General features: G+C 41.9%; 1 protein-coding gene across 1 annotated transcript; it reads right to left on the reverse strand.

Annotated features, from left to right (window-relative positions):
• Positions 1-1,366: 1,366 nt before the first annotated feature.
• CIBAR1 (CBY1 interacting BAR domain containing 1) lies at positions 1,367-16,518 on the reverse strand. Its single transcript, XM_028736529.2, has 9 exons — positions 16,375-16,518; positions 14,534-14,768; positions 12,860-12,928; positions 11,163-11,264; positions 9,718-9,723; positions 7,780-7,884; positions 4,931-5,044; positions 3,338-3,457; positions 1,367-2,646 (listed from the first exon to the last, which is right to left on the reverse strand). The coding sequence occupies exons 1-9, from the start codon at positions 16,404-16,406 to the stop codon at positions 2,575-2,577; spliced, it is 855 nt and encodes a 284-aa protein (XP_028592362.1). The 5' UTR covers positions 16,407-16,518; the 3' UTR covers positions 1,367-2,574.
• Between the last annotated feature and the right edge of the window lie 279 nt (positions 16,519-16,797).

Below are 16,797 nucleotides of genomic sequence, written 5' to 3' on the forward strand. Positions count from 1 at the left end.
TTTTGTGACTGGTTCCCACAGCACACTCTCAAAATTCAAAACGTGCTCACTGGTACGAAAAGCTTGGCAAACCTCTGGCAAATTGCTATTGCGATGGTTTATTCCTCTCCTTGGATATTTGCCAGTTTCAGCACCATTTGTGATGTTGTATTGACTAGCTGGTAGCAAATCCCCATTTACTTTGTAAAACCGGTGGGACGCTTAACTCCTATCAGCCTCAGCCTGTATGGCTAAAGTTCAGGATTGGTTGTAGTTCAACATCATCTAGAAGGCCAGATTTCCATTCTCTGCTTTTTTATATTTCATGCCATTGTTTTGGTTTGTTTTTCTTTAGACAACCATTTTCTTCAGACAACCCATCTTATTTCACATTGAAGCCACCATGGGGATGGATGCTTGAAAAGCACATACAAAGTTTGACAGTATTCAACATTTGGGGCCAGAGGACACCTTTAAATTTTTACCTAGTAAGAGATTTTTTAAAAACTAGTCTAACACACAAACTATTAAAGTATATTGGTTCTGGCTATGTTAATCTAAATTCTCCTTGGGCTATCAGGAACAGTACCCCCAGAATGCCTAGGCTGGGCTGCTACTAATGGAACAGGTATAATCTATAATCTCATAGTTCTAACATGCAGATTCCAATTTCATGCATGTATTAGGTTTGATTACATTACATCTAAAAAAGCAGTGTTTGGAAGTTTGAACTATGAGAGTGTTAGCCTTTCCATCAGGTCAAGGACAATTTGGAGCAGAAGCCTTACTCGTGGGGTCCAACTGACCCCTGCAGTGCTTTGTAGGTGTGTGTGTGTATATAAGTAAAACTTGAACTTTTCTCTATTGTGTTTCATTAAGCTGGAAAAGAATAGAACCTAATTAATTTTACTTACCCATTCAGTAAGTGCAAAATAGACTTGATAACTTCACTTAGTGTGGGGGTTTTGTTTTAAATTGAAAGGGGTAGGGGGAAGATAGATCACTTCCAAGACAACTGAACACATTAACTGTTGAGGATGGAGTACAAATTGCTTCGTTTGTTCAAAAAATATTTTTAATGGTTGTTAAGGGTGTACAGCAACCCCAGTGGTTTTGGAGGGTTAACCATCGATCATCCCTACACTCCACTGTAGTACACTGCATAACCATAGTACGCTACGAATGAGTGAGAGGTGAGTATTGCTGCTTGGTTGTCCTGCATATGACTGAGATGGTTGTAATGTTCACTATGGTTCCTTTACAGGCGAGTTTTACATTTGTCACATTCAGAAAAGTCTTCCAGCTTTTTACCCTCTTAATTGTATCATTCCAAGTCCATCTCTGTTCTGCAGGCCACAGTTAAGAATTACTGACAGAAGAAAAATGCTATTTTGTGAAAAATACAAGTATTTATTTATTGTAATTATTCCCAGTGGCTTAGATAATGCCATAATATAGTTGTATTTAAAGTCAATGACAGAACTGAAATTCATGCAGAAAGACTAGACTTTATAATACTGATAATAAAAAATGAATGTAGAAATGCTGCTATGAAGAAAAGTCGGCAGGTGTGGGGAAATTTTGGCCTTTGAGACATTGCTGAACTGCAGTTCCCACCAGCCCTAGCAAACATAGCCAGTAGAAGCAACATTTGGAAGGCCAAGGTTCCTCACATCTGAAATAAAAAGAAAACAAATCACCCCAAATAATCAGCTGCCTTGCATTTTGTATCCCTATAGGAATTACAAGGAAAATAAAATTAAATGTAAATTAGAAGTTCTGTAATACTGAAGGCACTTTCACAAAGAATACTGAAGCAGCTTAACTGCTGCATTGATGCAGATTTTATGCCGTCATCTGCATTGATGCAGCTATAACTAAGTTAAAGATTATGGGGCAGGATGTTAGGAAAAACCTCAAGTAAGAATAGGCACATAAACCTGTATGCTAGCCACCCAATTTAACACTCCATGAATATGGTAAGTCGGAGAATGAAAATTTTGGAATGTTTTGTGACACCTTTATGAGAACACTAGATTACAAAGTGAATGAACAAAGCAGTGCTGTCTATTTCCACCAGCTGCTTAATTTGCTTCCATGCTTTGGGAAACAGAAGATTAACTTGGTTGCTAGGGATTGGGGCTATCTTTTCTATGAAGGTAGTTTATGAAGTCAAAATGTATTCTGAAATAGAATTGAAAGGAACCCTGAGGATCATCTAGTCCAACCCCTGGCAGTACAGGAATATGCAGCTTTCCCATATGGGGATAGAACCTGCAACTTCGGTGTTATGAGCACCATGCTCTAACCAACTCAGCTATCCAGGTCTTCCATAATTATGGAACTCTGAATCCCTTGAAACAACTAAACTCACTGACACAACTTTAATATTGCTGAATCTACTTTTAGTGGACCATTAAATTTCATACCATTAAAAAATCATAATTGTCAGGTAACAGTGTTCAGTTCTTTCTTTACTGTAGTTTAAAGTCTTAATTGTGTCCATCACCGAGCAGCAACACAATGAAAAATAACAATTTGCAGGGGAAGCGCTTTCTAGTCTCAAAGGTGCTCTCTTCCTTGGTGGTTTTAATGCTAATCTTCATATTCATCCTCATTGTCATACTCTTCATCTTCCTCCTCCTTTTTCAATGGATTTCTGGAAATCTGCTACACAGAATATGACAAATCAGAATTTTTAAAATTGCAACCAAAAAAAGCATTAGTCAATGAAGTCAATCTGCATTAAAAAATATATTCAGTATCTTGTTTTTTAAAAAAAAAATATTTTTGTATACAGTATGGGTGTATGGTTGGCAGGCGATCATATAAGGCTCAAACAGGTTCCAGTAGGTGTGGCGTAACATGCAGGTGAGCTTTCCTGTAAAATTCTAACTGAGGGCAGGCCAACTTTTACCCTGCAGGCCGCACACTGCCTTGGCACGCATGTGTGTGGGGTGGGAGCGAGCTTCATATTTGACTCCCCCCGCCAGCTTCCATGCTGCTTTCCCAAAGCCGGGTAAGTGAGACACTGGCCTTTGGGAAGGTGGTGTGAGAGGTGGGTGAGTGGTGTCAAAAGTTGCTGGTCTAACCAGCTCCTCCTCCCTTGCCTGCCCTGCTTTGTTGTAGCACCATAGACCTTTGGTTGAACAAATGTCAGCACCAGGAATTGCTTGCATAGTGAGTAAAAGTAGCAGTGACAAAAGTTCAGGAGGGAAGGAAGGAAGGAAGGAAGGTCTTCCTACTCTGAGAAGAGAATATGTTGATGGAAATCAAAAAGGGAGGAAATTTAATTCATTAATTTAATAATATTTCATGGAATGTAGCTAAAGGAAAGCATTCAAGCTTTCTAACCAACCTGAACTATTCCAGGACAAGATTTGGATGAAGCAGTCCTCTGGAGGGGAGACTCTGAATTTGCACGGACAATATCCAAACGAGACTGATGTTCTGTTTGATAAAGTGAACTCCGAAACATCTGTTAAATAAATGTTGGTGTTCAGAATACACAGGAGGCCAGGGGTTTTCAAATCTACCTGCTGTGAACCTTTTCTATATCAGTTTGTTACCCAAGGAAACACACTGTGCATGTCTGGCCCACAGCCTCAGCACCTTGCAAATGATTCTGAAGTGTGTTGTCTAAGAGTGTACATAGTTCATATGGGACACTGGCCAGTCCTGTTAAGCTTCACAGTTTGTCCAATTATAAAGCTCCTCAAGAACTAGGTAAGGTGCAGCATGGGTACCTAGAGCAGAGATCTGGCAGACAAAATTTTTCTGCCCTCAGCAAGATACTGATTGTGGCAGCAGCAATTTTTATTTATTTTAAAAAAAGAAAGATTCAGCATGTGGGAGGCAGTGGATGGTGCCCAGTGCCCTTATGGGGATGCAGATTACTCCTCATCATTTAATGAGCAAAGGGTAATAAGCCCTCTCCTCACCTCATCTGCATGAATTAGTGGCTGTTTGTATGTGCAAGAGCCAAACTCACATGCAGCTTCCAGAGGGTTGGCCAAGGATTAATGCAACTTGGAGCAAAAAAATGGTTAGCCTGCCCTGCTATATAGAGCCCAGAGGGTTTTTCTAGCATACATTCAAACTAGAAAACAGGTGTGCTACTGCCTTATGGCCAACAGATACTGGCATAAATTCTAGTAGTTAACTTGCTGGAGTGGATGTCTGAGGCAAGGTTGCGGGGATAAAATACAGCTAAATGGTGTTTGCCTTTACGGCTCCAAACTTGTCTTAATTTCTTTTTCTTTTTTTAAACTATGCCTTACCATGAAGTGAAATGGTAGCCTAAGGGAGAATAGACCAAGCCTTGCAGCTGATCACTACAGGGGCTTTAGTAAATATTCTACCTTAATAAGTTAAGATCTAAAATTGCTCTTAAATCTTGTCACTAGCACAGGCTTCATTTAGTTCATTACGGCTGAATACATTGTTAAGGACTTTCAGTTATCTGAAGTTCACTGAAGAGTTGCCAATGGCATGAGGACTAGATTTTTATTTATTTATTTAATGAAAGTTATACACTGCTTGATTGTAAAAAAACAAAACCTCAAAACGGTTTACAAAAGATAAAACCGTGAAATCATGAAAAAATTACCCTACTTTAAAACATTAAAATGCTAAAACACATTAAAACTTTTTAAGCCTTTGGGCAAGCCTGTCTAAACAGGAATGTTTTTAGCAGGCGCCGAAAAGAGTACAGTGAAGGCGCTTGCTTGACCTCAATAGGCAGGGAGTTCCAAAATGTAGCTGCTGCCACACTATGTGCCAATTCCACTGATCTAAGGGGTCAAATGGGTGCATATTGGGTAAGGTGCTCATAGTTAAAGTGGTCCACAGATATGCCTCAATAACATTAAATATTGTGTAAATTGTGTAGGCAAAACAAAAACCAGCAACCCTGCACAGCAGTACATTAGAAGTTCATCATGTTTCTTACCTCTAGGTCTTCATTCTCATCAATATTTTGTATAGTTTGGTAGGCAGCAGTGTAAATTTCTAAGGCTTTCCCATGGAATAGCATTTCAATTGTTACAAATTCTGAAAAGATATTCTAAAAACAAATGAAGGGAGAAAGTGTTACAGTAACTGCTCTATATTTATAATAAAGGCAGACTAACTGTCACTGTATGAAGACTGGTAGCCTAATAAAATCTGTATAAAAAGAATATGGATCATTACATAGCAGCCCTTACTGGCAGCCTTTCATAGGCCAAGGCTTTTCTTGTACAGTGGTACCTCGCAAGACGAATGCCTCGCAAGACAAAAAACTCGCTAGACGAAAGGTTTTTCCGTTTGCGAGTTGCCTCGCAAGACGAATTTCCCTATGGGCTTGCTTCGCAAGACGAAAACGTCTCGCGACTTTGTTTCCTTTGTCTAAATACTAATTCGCAAGACGAAAAATTCGCTAGACGGCAAAACTTGCGGAACGAATTAATTTCATCTTGCGGGGCACCACTGTATTGGCCTATATGAGGTCAACGAAGTCCCAGCTCACTTCTGCATACAGCCAAGTACTTTGTCTTTCTCTAGATCAGGGGTCTGCAACCCGCGGCTCCGGAGCCGCATGTGGCTCTTTTACACCTTTGCCGCGGCTCCGGGGCGGATACTAGCGAGGGGAGGAGGCATTGTGCGCCCCGACACTCCCCACTGTGGCAGGCGCTGTACTGGCTGTGACGTCGCATGGGGGCGGTGCGTGCGTTAGTCACGCACCGTCCCGACGTCACCTTCCCACCCGCTGTCAGATTGGACATTAAGGTAAGAAACAATATATGCAGTGTTATATTTGTTTTAAATGTCGCAATGGTTTTGCGGCTCCCAGGTTTTTTTTTCTTCGGAAACGGGTCCAAGTGGCTCTTTTTGTCTTAAAGGTTGCAGACCCCTGCTCTAGATACTTTTCCCTCACCCCACCCCTTGCCATTCTGGCTAGAAGCCTTCCACTGTTTTAGCATTTCCTACCTGAACCTAACTGCACTTCCCCTTCTGTTGCTCAGGGAGCTGCTGCATGGTAAGAATTACTTTCCTGTTTAATCACCCACAAAGTTCCTTGTTCCTTACAATTAATAAACAGCATGTTAGTGCTAGGAACCTGACCAAATTCTTAACTAAACAAGAAGTACACTGCTCTGGCCCCTCGATTTTTTAAGTTCTGCACAAGACTGGAACAGCTTTGCCTATTTTTATAACAAGTAGAAACTAGCTGTGAGTGGGCTGTGATACTACACTGCAACATGTATTATCTAAAAATACAATTATTACAGTTTTTACACTTTCCTTTAGCGTTCTAGTACAAGCTGACACCTCATTTTACCCACCAACTGGGGCAAACTGGTGCCCCACTAGGGCTCCTGTGAATTCCAGCAGCTGCTCAAAATATTTCTTAAAAATTAGCCAATATGAGCTGCTTCATAGTTCTCCACAGTTATGGGGTCAGTTGTCCTGTGATGTTTCATTATCATTTCCATTTCTGAAACTAAACAATCAGAGGTCTCAATTTATCCCTATTGAAATGAATGGGAAAGTAAATCTGCCAAAGGCCTAAGCTAAACGAGTCAATTCTATCCTCGGCAATATCTCAAAATTGGGTAGTTGAAAAATGTTAGCATTTTGCTTGTACTGTAATTCCATTTTTTTGCAAGTATACCACTTCAAGAGCAGTGGAGTGGATTTTCTGTTTAGTTTATTTTGTCTGTACATTCCTCTGTGTGCAAGCACACACAAAACCCTTAAAAAAACACCACAGCAGTCTACTGAACCCTGGAGTAAATTTTACCCTAGGGAGTTAATTTTGATTCAGATTGGCATTATCTTGACACAGGAGTAAACACTCTTATAAGTGCAAACTTGCAACACTAGTTTCTTATTTGTAATGGGTTGTCTTCAACATTGTGCAAGCAGACTTGTGGAACGGGACTTACCCTTCTCTTCCCCCCCTGCAGCCCCAAAACCTGCTCCTGAGGATATGCTATATTCCTTCTGTTATATACTATCTAGGCATTTTTGGGCTTCTTTTTTGTACTGCTTTCTTCTCTAGTGCTATCTTCCTGATAGCACAAGGAAGATTGTCTATTTGGTGGTTTATAGCTTTGCTCCAATTGTGTCACAAAAGAAATAATGCTCTCTCTACATTTTTTTTAAGGGAACAACATGGGGTCCAATGTACCCCAACAGTTTGTGTGCTTTATTGATATACCAATGAAAACTTTAAAAGGAGATATAAAGTAAATTTTATTATGTGAAACAAGTCATTTTGAAATTGTATTTATTTCTAGCTAGGACAAGGGGACCTGTTGGTCCCCAATAGCAGATGAATGTTTGTTAAAATAAATGGTGAAGGAATATTAAATAGACGATCTAAATGGCTCTTTCCCTGAGCCATTTTTTAGGTTGTTGATTTATATTAGAGTATACACACACTAGGGACGCAGGTGGCGCTGTGGGTAAAAGCCTCAGCGCCTAGGGCTTGCCGATCGAAAGGTTGGCGGTTCGAATCCCTGCGGCGGGGTGCGCTCCCGTTGCTCAGTCCCAGCTCCTGGCCACCTAGCAGTTCAAAAGCACTCCTAAGTGCAAGTAGATAAATAGGGACCGCTTACTAGCGGGAAGGTAAACGGCGTTTCCGTGTGCTGCGCTGGCTCGCCAGATGCAGCTTGTCATGCTGGCCACGTGACCCAGAAGTGTCTCCGGACAGCGCTGGCCCCCGGCCTCTTGAGTGAGATGGGCGCACAACCCATCTGTCAAGACTGGCCCGTACGGGCAGGGGTACCTTTACCTTTACTTATACACACACACCTTTATATCTCTTATTTTTTGTTTTTCAAAGTTGTCAATGGTTTCTTCCAAGTACCGACTTGTCCGCGTGGCATCCAATGAAGCTCTTTGTAATTCACTTTCAGCCTTTAAATATAAATGATAAATAGATGTTATTCCTATAATTTTGAACAGACACTATTAATTAGAATGCCCTGGAAATATGAACCACTATAGTGGTAGCTCTCAGAACAAAGCTATTAATCTGTGCACCACTGTATTTCATAAGAAGAGCTCCCCTGGATCAGAGCAAAGCCCATCTAGTCCAGTCTCCTGTTCTCTCAGTGACCAACCAAATGCCCATTGAAAGCCTGCAAAGAGGATATGAGCACGGCAGCACTCTTTGTACCTGGGCTCCCTAGCAACTGGTACTCAGAGAAATATTACCTCTGATACTGGACATCACAGCTAGCCTTATCCTCCATGAATTTGTGTAAACCCCTTGTAAAGCTGGCTGGGTTGGTGGCTGTTGCAACAGCTTGTGATAACAAATTCCATGGTTTAATTATGTGCTGTATGAAGAAATACTTCCCCTTGTTTGTCTTTAATCTTCCTCCATTCAGCTTTATTGGATGACCCTGGGTTCTAGTGCTGAGAGGAGAAAAACATCTCCATCTACTTTTTCCACATCATCATCTCTATTTATATACCTCATGCATGACTGTATAGACATTGGTCATGCCAATTCACTGCCTTAATTTTCTTCATTCTAAAGACGCACATTCACAACCTTTCCTCATAGGGAGTTATTTCAGCCCAATGACTATTTGGCTTAGCTTTTCTGAACTTTTAAGGCTCTAAAATACCCTAATTGAGAGGAGGTGATCAGAACTGTATACATGATCCCCAAGTGCAGTTGCACCATATATTTGTTTAATGTCATTCTGATATTAGCAGTTTTATTTTCAAACCCTTTCCTAATGATCCCTAACAGGAAACTTGCCCTTTTCACAGTTCTGAGTTTTCGAAGATCTCTTTATTGGTCAGTAACTGCCAGTTCAGACCTCCAAAGCAGATCATGTGTTACACTGCATCACAGCTACCATTTCCACGGTTTGGAAAATAACTGGTCTAATGGCTCACATGCGAAAATGCTGCTAATACCAATAAAGGATTTTTTTTAAAATTGCTTTAAGATGATCATAAACTCTGGGTGGAATACAATTTGGGGTTACTGTGCTGGTGGAAGACATCCAACAATTGGAACAGTTAAGCAGTTTGAAATCATTTCTCTTTACAGCCCCTGCAAATCTCCAGAGGCTTGGAGTCTGAAGGAGATTTTGTGAGACAAAAGGGGGAGGAGGAATCTCCAGAAATCGATTTCCTCCCCTTCTGATGGATGTCTTTCATCAGTGGAATAACACCAACTGAAGTCTGCCCTCTATGTAAGGCAATAGTGTGGAAAATGCTGTAGCAATCAAAGTAATGGTAAAGGTTTCTGTTTACAACTTTAAAAAGCACCTAACCAAGTCAGAGCTGAATTTCAGGGCACTTTAACATGGTACTGTCTCAAAGACCTTTGCTACACTACTGTCTCCTACACCAGAAAGGAAGTTAAAGTCTCTTATAATTGAATTTATAGCATTTTTGCCTTTTTCCCTAACAAATTTTTTGAAGCCAAAACAAGCTGACCACCACATGCGTGTATTTTTTTAAGCAACAGAATAATGTAATAAACATTACATTATACTTCTTCATCTACTTTTCCAAGCTGCTGTTTTACCAGAAAAGAACATGATTTGTTAAACTGAGAGCCTTAGAGCAGCTGATGACACCTGGTGTTTATAGGCTTCACCATAATGATTGTAACAAAGATACAGTAACTTGTACAGCTGGGATGCTGATATACAAATAACTGATGAAACATAATTAACAATAGTAGAATTTAATCTGATATTTCATCCAAAAAAGAAGACCTACCTGTGACTGAAGTTTGCAGTAAATGAAATATTTTAAGTTATGGAAAGTGATAACACACTGGTATTCTACAGACATAAAAGCATATCTATATACAAATAACTCAGTTGGCTCCCAGTGTCTCTTAGGAATTCAAATGAATTTCTGATAGATTTTAAAAAAGAAAATCTAGAACCTATAACAAAACAGGGAACTAAGAAAGAAGACTGTTTTCCTCTCAGGAGCTTCATTGGTAGACAACTCCTTTTTAATACAGTGGTATCTCGGGTTACATATGCTTCAGGTTACATACGCTTCAGGTTACAGACTCCGCTAATCCAGAAATAGTACCTTGGGGTAAGAACTTTGCTTCAGTATGAGAACAGAAATCGTGCTCTGGCGGCGTGGCGGCAGCAGGAGGACCCATTAACTAAAGTGGTGCTTCAGTTTAAGAACAGTTTCAGGTTAAGAACAGACCTCCGGAACGAATTAAGTACTTAACCCGAGGTACCACTGTAATGCTATCTTCTGATGTTGCTATCAATCAGCCAGAATACTTTAGGGCAGAGGTTTTCAACCTTTTTGAGTCCACGGCTCCCTTGACCAACTACATTCTTTCTGCAGCTTCCCTGTGGGGCCCAGGAGCACAGAGGCTGCAGAGCTGGCAGCCTCTCACCCTTTTCCAAACACCCGCCCTTGCAGGGTGTTCCCTCAGCTTCCTCCTCTCCTCTCCCCTCTTATTGGAAGCCCTCCGGGCAGTCAGTGTTGCCACCCCTGGTCTCTAAACTGCACTCCCCTGCCCCAAAGACAGCTGCCTCCTCACACTGCCTCACAGGGGCTGGGAAAAGGATGTCCCCAATCTTAGTGGCCCAATGGAGACTGGTCAAAGGTAAATATGAGGCCAGCACCTTACCTTAGGAGGCAGCAGTGGACGCTGCTGGGCCTGCATGGCAGAAGGGCTCTCCTTCAGCACCGGTCACTCAGCTCCCAGGCAGGCCATGCACACAGCAAGCGCAAGAAAGGCCAGTGCCAGCCTGCCCAGTCTTCCACTTGTCTGCCCATTCCCAACAGCAAGGACTGACAGACTGGCTGGCTCAGCTCCCTTGCTTACTCCAAGGCTGCCTCAGTTCCTGCCAACCAGCATCCCTGGCCAGCCCCAGAGACACACTTCGCTTGGGGAGCTTGTAGCCGGGGCCACTGCAACAAACAGCTGTGCAAGCCTTTAGGAAGCAGAGATGTGAGAGGGCATCAGGAGGAGGAGGGAAGGAAAGAGGGACAGAGGCCAGCGTTGCCTGCTGCACCCCTAACCATCATTCAAGGCACACTGGTTGAAAACCACTGCTTTAGGGACACACTAGGTGGAAGAAATTCCACTGGAGAGGCATATATCACACACACATAAATTTTGCAACAGTCATCTAGTAAAGCGTATATTTGAAAGCTGCTGAACACTTGTTTGCAAAGGATACAATAATGTGCCGGTCTGATGGATTTCGTTGACGCGTCTTTTCAAGCTGAGAGAGCTGTTTTGCTTCTCGATTCTTTGCTGATAAAGTTGCTTTGAGATCCTCCTGAAATCATATATAGGGACACACTCAAAGTCTAAAGATTTTACAGAAAAGATTTCTGTTCATTTGAGTTCCTGATAACTAGCCTTCAAGTCAAAGCAGTTTTACCACACTAGCTATTCATTTTGTGCAATACCAGGTCTTGGAAGTTAAGACTACTAATCGAGACGGGATTATGAACTGGAAACTGCTTTTAATGACAGGACTGGTGCTGTGCTTTTATTGACATTATCTGTATGCTACTAGATTACATATATAGTTTTGATTCTATTAATGTTGGTTTTTTAAATGATTTTTTTCTGTCCTTAGAAATTCCTATTTTATCTATAAGCTGTCTTGTGCCCCTGTTGGGTAGTAGAGCAGGATACAAATGAATATATAATAAAAATAATCAGAGATGGGTTTTTCTAAAGAAAAGGTTCTCTAATCTTCAAGAAATGCTGTGGGTATCCATATAATACTAGGATTAATACAAGACAATCTTAATGAGATATCACATGACAAAGTTCAATATAACACAGAATATATGCAATTGCCAAATAAAAGATAATAAAGTAAAAGAAAACAAGAAAAAAAACTTGATTCTTCTTATAACTGGCAACGAAAGGTTGAAAACAGAACTCCCATTTCCCCCCATTCTTAATGGCAATATTTGCACTATCTTTCCATAAAATATCATCTTAAATGCATGGGAGGCAATCCTAAATCGGTGGTAATTTCCCACTTCCAGGCCTATAGCTTTTCAATATTTCCCATGGATACACTTCTAATGAGGTATTTGTGTGCTCTTTCCCATGTCTCCATGGTTTCTTCCTGAAATTGCTGCAGCCAATTAGAAAAAGAGATACAAAGCAAAAAACTGATTTGTATGATCTCTCTTGCTCCCTAATTTATCTGCTTTTTCTTGCTCTTTGATTCGTCTGATCTCATTCCCCCTCCCTCTCTCCATGGTTTCTGCCAGAAAATGGGAACTGCTGAGTAGCAAACCCCCAAATACAAGGAAGTAAGCTGCTGTTCAGATACGTGAATCTGCCAAGCATATAGCAAGGTTTGGGCATATTTCTTTATGTGTGGATAAGTGAATTTTGGTATAAAGAGCATGCAGATAGCGGGAACTGTGTGTATTCTGAATTTCAGTCTCATAAACGCAAGAGCTGCCTCTGGTGCTGCATTTTGAATAGGATTCTGAAACTGCATTCGTTCAGAATGTGGTTGCTAGATTACTAACTGATTCACATCATTCTTGTGCTGTCCTAAAAGCATGACACGATGTCAACAGAACAGCCTTTTCCTGCTGTGGTTTCCAATCAATATTAAGAGGCATACTGTGTTTGATCATTCGGGTAGCATAGCCACTGACAACCATATCCTCCATGAAGCTGTCTAACTCTACTTCATTGGATGACCTTAGGTTTTAGTGTTATGTTCAGGTGTGTAAAGTTTAATTATTGATATGACATTTTGTTGCTGAATTTACCAACAATTGATTACTGAAATACTAATTTATGAGATCAGAAGCATCAGTTGAACTTGCTTAGTTATTTACCTTCCTCGAAAAGAAAATAAACATGCAATGGAAAACAAAATCCATCACCTACCCTCTTAAGTTTTATGATGGTCCCATAGCATTTCAGAGGTTCAACAACTTTTGCTTCAAGTCTTTCTACCTGTAAAGAGGAGCAATGAAGTATTATTTTAACTTTAAATTTTGGCAATCAGTCTTAAAACTGGTTTTGAGAAAATTCAAACACACAACTAAGGAAGAGGAAAAACATACTACAGTTCTGCAGTAAGAAAAATCAGTTTTGGTTTTAGTATCTCACAAATTACACCTTCATTTTTACTTTAAAATACAGTGGATTAATTATCTGCCTTTTAGCTGAAAGAATAAATTGAAATACAAATGACATCTCTCAAAACACTCACTACACTTGTCTTTTTGAAATATTGAAGAAAATAAGCAGGGTAGGAAAGAAAACATTTAATACTGTTCCCCTCATTCCCATTTACAGTAATAAAGCACGACCAAAGTAAACACAGGTAAATAAATGTGTCATTAACTTTCAGTACCATCTGGTAAAATTTGCCCTCATCATCTGAAGATTTAGTTATTCAATTTGATTAAAGTTTCTAAATGAGTTTTTTTTCAAACACGGGGTATTTCTGCAAGGAAAAGTTTGCTGGATGATACGAAGGGGAAAAGCAGAAAATGGCATGGCAATTTGTGTAACTATAAAACATGACCATTTTAAGAAATGCAAGACAGCAAGGATGTCTCCATGCACCTTCATAGACTAGCTGCAATTTGGATCTTGTACCACAGTGGCTATTAAGTGAAATCATGATGTGACACATGCTATCTGAACGCTTGTCTCTTCTTTTTGTGTTTATTAGATTTGAAGCCAATAAGGCAGGTGCTTTTTTTGCTCTTTTGCTTAGGAGTATTTTAAGCACCTTATAAATTATGATGATCAAAAATAAAACAGGAAGAAACGGCTGTCATGAGAGTAGCATTAGATCTATGCAAGATACTAACATTTATTATTTTGATTACTGGAAACATTTCCAAGTCATATCAGCTTTGCAACCTGTCTTTGCCTTTCCAAGCCTAAGAACCCAACTAGCAACTGTATCATTCTTTAAGGGGAAAATGTGCAGGGTGTGCACTCATCTCAACAGTGTTGAACACAGGTCACAGTTCAGAAAAGAGCACATAAGAACAGAATAATCATTTTAAAATGGCAAGATGGAAGAGCAGTGTTGTAACTGGGGGAGGAAGTGGCAACAGGAAAAAGAGGAGCAGTATCAGCTTAGTATGCAGAACCTGTTTTTGAGCCTACACCTGACTGCCCTTTTTTCAAAAGTTTTTTACCATCATGGCAGGAGTTTATTTTATTTAAAATACTTATATACCACAATTCATGAAAACAGATTCAAGGTGGTCATGAGTACATTGCAGCTACAGTTTCAAAAATGGCCACGGTCATTTGCAAGGGGTAGTAGTGCTGCTAATTCCCCAGTATTTATATTGTTAGCTGATCAGTGGATTCAGTGGTTTCCTTGGGCTGCATCAGAGCAAGAAAAGATGCACTTGAATCCCCCTGAAATCAATGTGAAAAAGTTCAGACTAACTTGTCTCATAGGACCTTAGCACAACTAACATACTCTGGATCCAACCTCTTATTCTTAAGTGCATAAAGTCATAAGTGCAAATAAAAGTAATAGCTTATAATTTAAAATACAAACTTTCCACCATGAAGTGCATTGTATACCTCTGCGTGGCGATAATCTTGAAGTTTGGAAAACTCATTTGCAAAGTTTTTCAATCCATTCCTTAAACTTGGTGTTTCTGTAGCTGCATAAGCATGAATCTCATTTACTAGAAGATCTGCTTTGTCTCGCAGTCTGGCAGTTTTTCGTACATATGCTGCAAATATTTGGCACAATTCACCAAAGTGTTTTTCCACTTTTGACACAGATTCTCGTACTTGACGAGTCTGGTTGTCCCTAGACAAAGAAGTTAAAGCATTATGGTCAGGCAACATTAACAACAGCTGGTAATACAACTCTGGTAATACTACAACAATTATTTTGATCTCAGTTCATTTGAAGAGAAGAAAACAACAATCCACTCTATTGGTAAGTGTTTAGTGTGAATATCATTGATTCATAGAATTCTAGAGTTGGAAGTCACCATAAGGGTCATCTAGTTCAACCCCCTGCAATGAAGGTTATCTTTTTCCCCAACTTGGGGCTCATAACTGAGCTATTGCTGCTGTTAATCTTCTATAGTTTTCTCAAGTATACTTCCCCCTCCATCAAGTTTGAACAGCATATAGGAATATAGGTGTCCCAAGGTTCCCCAGCTCCTGGGATTCCCCAAATGCCACATCTGATTATCTGCTGGAAGTAATAAAAATGTTCCTGGGAGTTGAGTGATGAACAATATATTCAGAGCAAGTCTTCAGTTACCTGTATGAACATGCCCAAGTATTACAGGATTCAAAAACCTGAATGCCAGCAAGAGCTGTTACGCTGGTGAATACTAGGGGCAGTTTTCTCAGCGGTGGCCCCACACCTTTGGAACAGCCTCCCCGCATCCCACCAAGTGGTGTATGCCCTTTTCAATGCTGGCTATTAATATATGAAAACAAATTTATTCACGTCTGCATTTGCTAAACCATGCTGCTGCTGGTGTGCACGTGTACTTTGCAAATGTATTTTCAGGAGGTACCAGGGCTGTGTGCCCTGAAAGATGGGTTAAAAACCTTTCCATGGGCGTAGCCAGGATTTGGGGAGAGGGGCAGAACTAAGTTAGTTAAGTACAGTATATCTATTGTTCTACTTGATGGGGAGGGGGAGCTGCCTCCCTGCGCCACCTTGGCTATGGGCACAAACCTTTCAAATACATATTCGAGCTGCATTGCAAAAATAGTTTAGCTCATTTTCTAAAACCCAGAACGATCACATATTCCATAGTATCTAGAACGTGTGTGGGGAATGGAGAAAAGAATGAGTCATTCATTACATCTCCCGAGGGCGATTTCGAAGCAGGCGCAACGACAGCGAAGTTGGGGTGGGTGCTTTTAGCGACGGGGCGCCTGAGACTGGGGCCGGGCTTCGTTTCTCCTCCAAGCTTTCCATCGCGCTCGGATTTGCGCAAGGAGAACTTGCTGCGGAGCTTTGAATCTAGCTCCTCGGCCCCTTAGCGGGACCTCCCAAATACGCGCCCCGAAGGATTTCAGCGCCGAACTCTAAAATACGCGCAGGGTTCCTGAGCGCGTGCAGAGTGCCTCCCCCCCCCCCGCTGCCGAGCCACACTCGGGGATGAAGAGAAGGGGATGGGCTACTTGCTTGTTAGGACACAAACCCGGGGACCCATTGTATGGGTGTGGTGGGGGGATCCCCGAGTCAGTCTCACCTTCCCCTCCCCGAAACCCCCAATTAGGGGGAGGGCGCGGCCATCGCGCGTCCCCCCCGTCCACCCCAAGGCGAGCATCCTTGTTCGCCGCGCCTCCCCCCACCGACCTCGGTCAGCGAAGATCCCTCGCTTTGCGGCCAACAGCCAAGGCGGACGGGAGCTTGTCCCTCTGCCTCTCCGCAGAGCCGTTACCTGGCGTCCAGCCCGCGGCCCAGCATCAACATGGCGGCGGCGGCGGCGGCAGAAGCTGCAGCGACGACAACAGCGGCGGTTAGCGGAAGGAGCCCCGGGCGCGCGCGCGACCGCTCGCTCACGGCTTCCAGCCGGTTCCCTTGGAAACCGAGGACCGCCCACCCAGACCTCCGGCTGCGCGGCCTAGCCTCGCCCACCCGAAAAAGCCGGCCTGAGGGGAGAGAGGCGGCCCAAGGAGCTCGCCTCCCTTTCGCTCCTCGGGAGGGCAGGGCTCGCGTCTCTTCCCTTCAGAGTCAACCCGGGGGAAGCGACCGCCGTTATTTTAAAACGGAGCCCTTTCCGGGCAGTACTGTTAGGGCAGGGGGTGCGGGGAGAGCGTTTCAAGATGCTGCTGGACTCCAACTCCCATCAGCCCCGGATAAG

The sequence above is a fragment of the Podarcis muralis genome, chromosome 8, assembly GCF_964188315.1.
Source record: "Podarcis muralis chromosome 8, rPodMur119.hap1.1, whole genome shotgun sequence".
Taxonomy (NCBI): Eukaryota; Metazoa; Chordata; class Lepidosauria; order Squamata; family Lacertidae; genus Podarcis; species Podarcis muralis.

Bases quoted from the DNA above. Each gene is read 5' to 3' on its own strand.
- CIBAR1 (XM_028736529.2), bottom strand. From the start codon at position 16,406: ATGTTGATGCTGGGCCGCGGGCTGGACGCCAG. The intron at 12,929-14,533 runs GTATACAATGCA...TCCTCTTTACAG, and splicing joins AAGATTATCGCCACGCAGAG to GTAGAAAGACTTGAAGCAAA. The intron at 11,265-12,859 runs GTAGGTGATGGA...ATATGATTTCAG, and splicing joins CCATCATAAAACTTAAGAGG to GAGGATCTCAAAGCAACTTT.